The sequence below is a fragment of the Humulus lupulus genome, chromosome 7, assembly GCF_963169125.1.
Source record: "Humulus lupulus chromosome 7, drHumLupu1.1, whole genome shotgun sequence".
Taxonomy (NCBI): Eukaryota; Viridiplantae; Streptophyta; class Magnoliopsida; order Rosales; family Cannabaceae; genus Humulus; species Humulus lupulus.
In genome coordinates, this window is record NC_084799.1 from 85841198 (window position 1) to 85849495 (window position 8298).

Below are 8298 nucleotides of genomic sequence, written 5' to 3' on the forward strand. Positions count from 1 at the left end.
GTTCTCCATCCAGGTGAACCTCAACATCTTGCAGTTGCTGCAAGCATTTTTAACGCCTTGGCATCTTTATTTGCTGGAAGTGATGAAAGAACGTTGGCTTGAAGCTTGTTCTTCCTAAAGACGACGCCAAACTGTTGACAGTGAAAACTCGTCAACGATGTTAGGTTGGAAAACTCAAAGGTAAATATGGAGATAACTAGATATGAACTTAGAATAGATTTAAGGAAAAATAAACACAGATCAACAATGGAGTCAATATTCGTATATTCCTAAATATCCTGACTATACAATGAATTTTCCAACCCCTTTGCTGGAGGGGTGAACCTCTATTTATATTGGGGCTCTAATGGCTCCTAATACATCATGGTACCGGGGACAAGATTGTACATAGGCACATTTTCAGGGTTGTGGCATAGGTCATAGTGGAGCAGAAGGTGGTGGTGTCGGTCTGGTACATAGTCAAAGGTATACAGGTAGTGCCTCCAATCTTTGTACAAATCCATACCACCACTACTTTTATGATACATATGTCAGGGTCACGCCTCTGTCCTCCTCATGGTCATACATCATGCACCCGTATATGTACAGGTACCTTGTACCTGATGGTTATTCTCACATCTCCAAGACATGTATTTGCTCAAGGCTATTCCATATTCTACTAAGTGTAGGAAAGCTTGTGAGTTAACATGAATGATATACTCAGTTCTCTACATCACTATTGGCTTGACACCAAATAGTTTTTGGGTCTCTCTCTTGCTCCTCGTACGCCCCTTCAAGGGGTCTTAGACTCCATACGGGTACGCGAGGTGCTGACATCGTGGCATGGAGGCACCTAGGCGAGACGAAGTGCTGGCGCGCGACACGGATACGCGACGCCTCGGTGCGGTTGGGCGAGGTGTGGTGCGCGTCATTGCGCGAGGCTGGGCGAGGTGTGGCGTGCCTCGTTGCACGAGGCCCTTGACGAAGGCTTGATCTAACCATGCGCGAGCAAGGCCCCTCTGAGGTGTGAGACACCCTTCTAGGCGTGAGGCCCATCCGAGGCTCGAGACACCCTTCTAGGCGCGAGGCCCATCCAAGGCGCGAGGCGAGGTGTGCCTCGATGAGCGAGGCGCTGGTGCGCGGAACCATGGTACGGCGTGCCTTGCTGCGCAAGACATTGGCGCGAGGCAAAGTCGCGAGACGCTGGCGCAGTCGAGGCATACGGCTTGAGTGCTCACGACATCTCTTGGCATCAAGGCAGGTAGAGCCTCGCTATGCGAGGCTCCCTTTGCATGAATGTAAGCGTACATCTTGGGTGCATTTGACAGCCCTTATGCATGTGCGTGCATCTCGACTCTCGAGCATATCAACCTTGCGTAGGCACGTCGAACCTTGGTGGATTTTTGGCATCCACACATATTGTTATCATTTTTCATAATTCAACTTCTTTTTTTTTTTTGCAAAACTCCCTCATCTTTGCATTCTTATACACTTAAGCCTCAATTCTCTTTTTTCCCTGGTGAAACTGCCCAATCTACTGTTCTATTAGCAAATCTAAGGTGTCATCCATCCCAGTCCGTTAACTGCCACAATGGACAATCCACGTGTACACAAGGGTACACATGACACGTTTCTATTGGTCCATATTGTATATTTATTTAAATATTATAAAAAAATTATAATTTAAAAACTATTTTTATTTTTTTTCTTTTTCTTCTTCTTTTGTCGATCGATCTCCCTCTCTCTCTCTCAATCTCTTGATCTCCCTCCTCTCTCTCTCGATCTCCCTTCATCTCTCTCTTCCCCCCCCCCCCCCCCCCCCCCTCCCCCCCTCTCTCCCTCTCTCTGACCAGGTCTGAGATCTGCGTGGTGGTGGCGAGGTGGTTGTGGTGGTGGTGATGGGCTAAGGGCGACATGGTGATGGGCTACATGGAGTCGCAGCTAGGTTGCATTGGGGGGGGGGGGGGGGGGGGGGGGGTTCTGGAAAAAAAAGAAGTCAAAGAAGAAGAAGAAGAGAGAGAGAGAGAGATGCGAGTGGGTAGATCTGCAGAGAGAGAGATAGAAAGAGAGAGAAACCGGCAGAAGAAGAAAAAGAAAAAAGAAAAAAAATAGTTTAATAAATTATATTTTTTTTAATTTTGAATTTTTTTTATAATATTCAAATAAATAAACAACGTGGACCAATAGAAACGTGCCACATGTATCTTTGTGTACACGTGGATTGTCCGATGTGGCAGTTAATGGACTGGAATAGATGACACCTTAAATTTGTTGACACAACACTAGATTGGGAGGTTTCACTGGTGAAAAAAAAAAGAATTGGGATTTAAGTGTATAATAATTTAAAGATAAGGGGATTTCGTTGCTAATTACTCTTTTTTTTTTAGTTAAAATTAAAGTTTTTCAACAATTCGTAGACATAAAATAAGGATAGTATCGTGTAAATGTCAACCCTGCAGCGAACACTTTCATCATTGATTGTGGGAGGTTCAAATTGAGTTTCGTGGCATATCATTACTCATTACAAAACCGTCCACATTTTTATTATAAAGTGATGCAAAAACTAAAGACAATTTTTTTATAAAAAAAAACTACAATTATGAATAGTATTAGGAGCATTATACTAACACTTCAAAAATTCTAACCTATTTTTATTAAAAATTAATATAAATATTTTTTTTTCCTCAACTTACGCTCATATTTTTCTATTTTTTTTATTTCTTTTTCATGTTGTGAAAATACATAAATAGTATATATTTTAAATATTTAGATAGAAAAAATTAAAATAAAAAATATATATAGAAACTTATAAAAGTTTTTTTCTAAAAAATTATATATTATTTTTAAAAAAAATTATAAAAAAAAAATGTAAAATTATTAAAATTAACAAAAAAAAAATAAAGAATATAAAAAAAAGCATTGACAAAAATGATAAAAAATAATTTAAATAAATATTTTTTTAATTAATAGGTTACCTTTATAAATTCTTGGCTGTAAATATAATACACCATAGTATTATGCATATGTAAAGGAACAGTGAAGCAAAATATAAATTGTATATAAAATACAAAATAAAGTTCCTTTTTAAGACCATTTCTTAATATTAAGATTTTTTTGCATATATAATAACCAATCAATTAGGATTGATGTTTAATTCCATTTATGTACTAAGTTACATATTATTATCATTTTTCATTAGAAGAAACTACAAATTTAACTTCTTTTTTCCTGGGCTAAAATTAAAATTTTTTGACATTTTGTAGACATAAAATATGAATTATATCGTGTATTTGTCTTTAATGTAGTGAACACATTATGCGTCAAATTACAAAAGCGTCCATATTCCTCCAGGAACGTCTAAAACGGACAACTGGACAAGCTTTGGAGCCTTTCGAAAGAAGAAAGTGAAGTGAGGCACTCTCTATTATGTCCTCCTCCTGTACTGGGGCCAGAATTAACCAGACATATACTTGAAGGACAAGGCTAGCCAATGAATCATTGCATACCTCTCTTTACACAAATAATTTCACGTGCATATGCTCATGAAGAACAACTCTTGAGACAGTTATCACAAGGATTAGATCCATTCTTGCAATTCTTTTCGTCGAAAGACTCTCCAAAGTGTTTCAATAATGTTTGTCTCCGGCACTGGTCCTACAATGGCAGCAGAAGAGGTGGAGTTACTTTCATGGTGAATGTAAAAGAGAACCAAACTAAACTTACAATAAAAGGAAATAATTGTTGGTTCCCATATCGTAGCTTCAAAGGCTAGAGTTTTATGGTGAGTGAATGCAAGAATGATCAATAACAATTGGTTGGTGGAAGTTAAAGTGGCTGACCTTAAGCTCGCAGTACTCTTTCATTGTCTGAGCTTGACTCATTGCTCTCTTGAAGCTATCTTTTTTATATCCTTGCCCGTTCCGCAACATACATACAACTCGACTAAAATCTTTTTTCTGATAAAGGAGAATGCATACTGCTGAAAGATCATCTCTTCCTGCCCTTCCAGATTCTTGATAATAGCTTTCTATTGCTTTTGACATTGTATTGTGGATGACAAATCGCTGAACATTGATAAGGGAAATTTCTCAATTAAAACTACAATAAAGAAAAAGGTTTTATGAAATGCAGTATAATCTTAACAGAACAATGGCACTAAACTTAGTACAGTAGAATTAGGTTAAAGGGAAAAATATTGCTGAGTTTAGCTGGACTTACAACATCTGGTTTGTCTATTCCCATCCCAAAAGCAATAGTGGCACACGCCACATGTGCCTCTCCTTGATACCACTTGTTTTGAGCAGAAACTCTCTGGGAAGGGGTCATACCAGCGTGGTAATACACCGTCTTAATGTTACATTTTTCATTCAAGAATTTTGAAACGTCTACACATTCACTTCTTGAAAGACAGTATATTATTCCACACTGATTCTTGAAACGATCAATCAGGAGCTGTTTAAGCTGCTTCAGTGGTTCTTTGGTCTTACCCACTACTTCGTATTTCAAATTAGGTCTATCAAAGCTTCTTTTAAGGACAAGTGCACGGGGGATTCTTAAAGCTTGTAATATGTCCTGCAATGGATCTCAGAACCATTATTTTTATCCACAAGTCACACAAAGAGAGGTTGATTTTTACAAACTTAGTACCTTCCGAACTGGATCGGTTGCTGTGGCAGTTAAAGCCATCACAGGAACTTGTGGGAAATTCTGCTTGAGACAACCCAGTCCTCTGTAATCTGGGCGAAAATCATGTCCCCATTGGCTGGATAGAAGGACTAGATTAGTAGATTGGTTATCAAAAATTAAAAGCAGCAAAATATTTAATCATAGCCTTGACCATAATAAGTCATATGATCTAACAACCCAAAGCTAAAGAATTTCATCCAAACTTCTAATCAGCAAATAGATAAGTCACTAACGTCTTTAATACTTGGATAATTTCAGGAGGTCTACTATTGGAACTTCCAACGTACTGATATAAACAATGGAAAAAAAAGTAATTCTTATCTCTTAACACCCCTGTTTCTATGCCTAATATTTTGCTCTTACCTTGACAGATTAAAACATTATACTCCCCGCAATACTATTATAAATTCACATTTCACGTGAAGTTTAAATCAGATAATTGGATTAGAACGTGCAGAGGTAAAGACTTTTTTTTATTATTTACTTTCTTAGTGTAAGGCTAGTTAAATGGAATACCACAACTAGAAGTTATTCCAGTACACAACAAAGTAAATTGTGAATACAGCTCAGAGGACAATAAAATAAATCTTGAATGGAAAACAAGACTACTTATTAAGTAATTTTCTCAGCACTTAGTCAATAGTCCAGAAACTACGAGCAATACTAAAATATCATCACCATGTTATGTTGTATGAACTATGAATGTGTGAAGTGTCGTACCTCACACAGTGAGCCTCGTCAACAACAAACCCTGCTAATTGTCCCTGTGATTTAAATGCGAGTAGGTTAGATTTGCAGTAATCGTCAAAGTCTCATGCTCTTATATGATGCCAAATTGTCAATATAATAAAGTACATAAACTGAAAATATTCACCTTTCGATGGAGGCATTTAAGGTCCTCAAAAAACGTTTGGTTACCAGCAATTCTCTCAGGAGTCACATACAAAAGTTTGAATGATGGTTTATCTTTCCTAGTACCAAGGATAGATAATATGAGCAAGATGGAGCAGTAACATAATGAATAACAGATTACATATCATTTACAGGGTAATCATATATTTCTCATGATGAGAATACATTTTTATCTCAAAGTTACAAGAGAAAGTTTGAAAACCAGAATATATAAACCAATAGCAGGAATTATAAAGCTCAGCTCATTTCAATTATGAGCCAGAGGATTGTATTTATAATGAATGTGTGAGGAGTACAGAATATTCTAGAAATAAAATCATAACAACCTGATGATTGGCAATACACGGAATACAAAGAATATCCTCTGGCAATTATAACAACCTGCCTAGAAGGACTACAAAGGAGGACCACTAATCAAACAAATTCTTTACAGCTAGGCAGAGTAAAAAACAATACTGTAACAAATAATTAACCTCTGATTTTCATTTTCTAACAGAGTATATCCAGAGAAGACAAAGGAATCCACACATACAACTCCAGACTCCACTCCAGAGTACAGAAACAAGCCTTATAAATATGCAGGAATTTTTTTTAAGTAAGAAATGAATGATAAATAGGGGTAAAAAATAGCAACATAAGCCTGAGAGAGGGAAAGAGAGAGAAATAAAACCTTGCCTTAGTTCTTGGAGGACTATGGCTGCTTGGGAAGCAGATTGTTGAGAATTTAAAAAGGTTGCAGGAATACCAAACTTGTGGTTCAGTGCGCCTATTTGATCCTGAATAAGGGAAAGCAGTGGAGATATGACAACGGTTACGCCTTGTTTTAGTGTTGCTGGAAGCTGTGGAATTACACAGAAGGATATTACAACACTGAAATGAAGTAAGCCCCTCTTCTAAACTACACTCCAAACAAAAACATTGTACACTGAGACTATATTTCCTATGATGGAAGGAGACTTGGTTTGTCATAGTCACTGTAGCATTACAAACTACAATGGAACAAATATACATATACAGATAAGGTAATGCTTATCTAAGATAGTGTAGTCAGTGCCAGAAAAAAAAAAGCTCCAGACAAGATGTCTTTATTCATGGAAAAGAAAACTAACCTGGTAACATAAGCTTTTACCACCTCCAGTAGGCATAAGAATGAAGCTGTCTCGGTTTTCCATAGCCGCTTTACAAGCCTGATGCTGCAAAGGGCGAAATGTCCTGTTACCAAAAATCACAACATTTGCCAATTCAAGGTCATCCAAAGCCTGTAATGATTCATAACTGAGAATATCAGTTTCATCTTTGGAAGTCCTCAGGCACTGTTCTTCATTATGCAATGTCAAAACTGAACCTTGTGTTAAGCTGCTCTTACAGTCCTTCAACAAAAAATAAACCACTTCAGTATTTCGAACTACACAAGGGAGACACGTTCTTTCTTTGGAAACCACTAATTACATTATACAATCAAAGTTTGAGATACTTCAAATGAGTTCAAAACTGAAAACACTAAAACACCCAGATACACAAATCTACGAGTAACAGACTAATGAGATATATACCATTCTGAGTTTAGTTCTTACCAAAGACCCTGAAGAACACTTCCCTGAACTCTGAGGAAAGCCAAAACTACGCAAATCAGAACGAGGATAGGGGGTATTCTCAACACCTTTTCTTTTCCCAATTCTAAAATCTGAGTCACTATCACTGGAAGAACCCAAATCCACAAATTTTTGGTTTTTCTGGGTTAAAGGCGACTCTTCAATCACATAAATACCCCTATCACCCCTCAGTCCATTATCTTCTTTGCTATTATTGATAACTTGGTCCTCAAACAAATTTTCCAGAACTGCAGGAGCTTCCATTCCAGCATCCTGCACATTATCCCACTCCTCGCTGTCCTCCATAGATTCAGCGAGCGCCACAAGAAAATCATCCCCACAGTGCTCCACAGTGATAAAATCACTGCCATCCTCACCTAAACACAATTAAAACATAGGTACCATCGGAACACACAAAAATCTAAAAAGAAAAACCATAATTTTAAATTCCAGGGCATATAAAATAGTACACATTGTTAAGTGGTAAGATTAATCGAAATGGTACCGTAAAGCTGGACCAGACGATCCAAGCACTTGTTTGCTGAATCTTGATCGAAGCCGAATTCGAGGGCCAAGCTTAGCAATCGAGCTTTCTCCAATTCGAGATCATGATCAGCCATTTTAGGATTTAAGTTTTCACTAGCTGAGAAATAAATTCAGAGTATTATCTCCCGCGCGAAATTGCTTTGAAACCTAAGCATAATACGATGATGGCGGTTCTTCGAAGCCTTATTGCCCTCTAATACGACGTCGTTTTTTCTCATATATATATTTTTTGAAAGGAATCCTTTCATAGTTCCAATTTTATATAAATAAAAAGAGAAAATACAATTTTAGCCCTATGATTTTCTCGAATACTTAATTGGCTCATATGTTATGTTAAATGACAAAACAGACCATCTGTTTTGCAAAATTGAACAATATGATACCCTGAGCTCAATTTTGGTCAAACAATTTTTCAATATGACTAAAATGCCCTCTGTTTTTTTTGTTATTTTCTGTTTTTTTTAATTCCTTTAATGAATTTTCTTTTTTCTAATACATAAAAATAATTTATAAAACATTTTAAATAAAAAGGAAATATAAAATATATTTGAAAAGTAAAAAGTAAAAAATCTGAGCTTCTCCT

The 8298-nt window shown here is 37.0% G+C and overlaps 1 protein-coding gene across 1 annotated transcript; it reads right to left on the bottom strand.

Moving 5' to 3' along the window:
• Positions 1–3245: 3245 nt before the first annotated feature.
• On the bottom strand, positions 3246–7892 carry LOC133788411 (ATP-dependent DNA helicase Q-like 1). Its single transcript, XM_062225885.1, has 10 exons — positions 7675–7892; positions 7152–7546; positions 6687–6947; positions 6248–6416; positions 5540–5631; positions 5386–5429; positions 4627–4741; positions 4198–4551; positions 3819–4043; positions 3246–3633 (listed from the first exon to the last, which is right to left on the bottom strand). The coding sequence occupies exons 1-10, from the start codon at positions 7787–7789 to the stop codon at positions 3520–3522; spliced, it is 1884 nt and encodes a 627-aa protein (XP_062081869.1). The 5' UTR covers positions 7790–7892; the 3' UTR covers positions 3246–3519.
• Between the last annotated feature and the right edge of the window lie 406 nt (positions 7893–8298).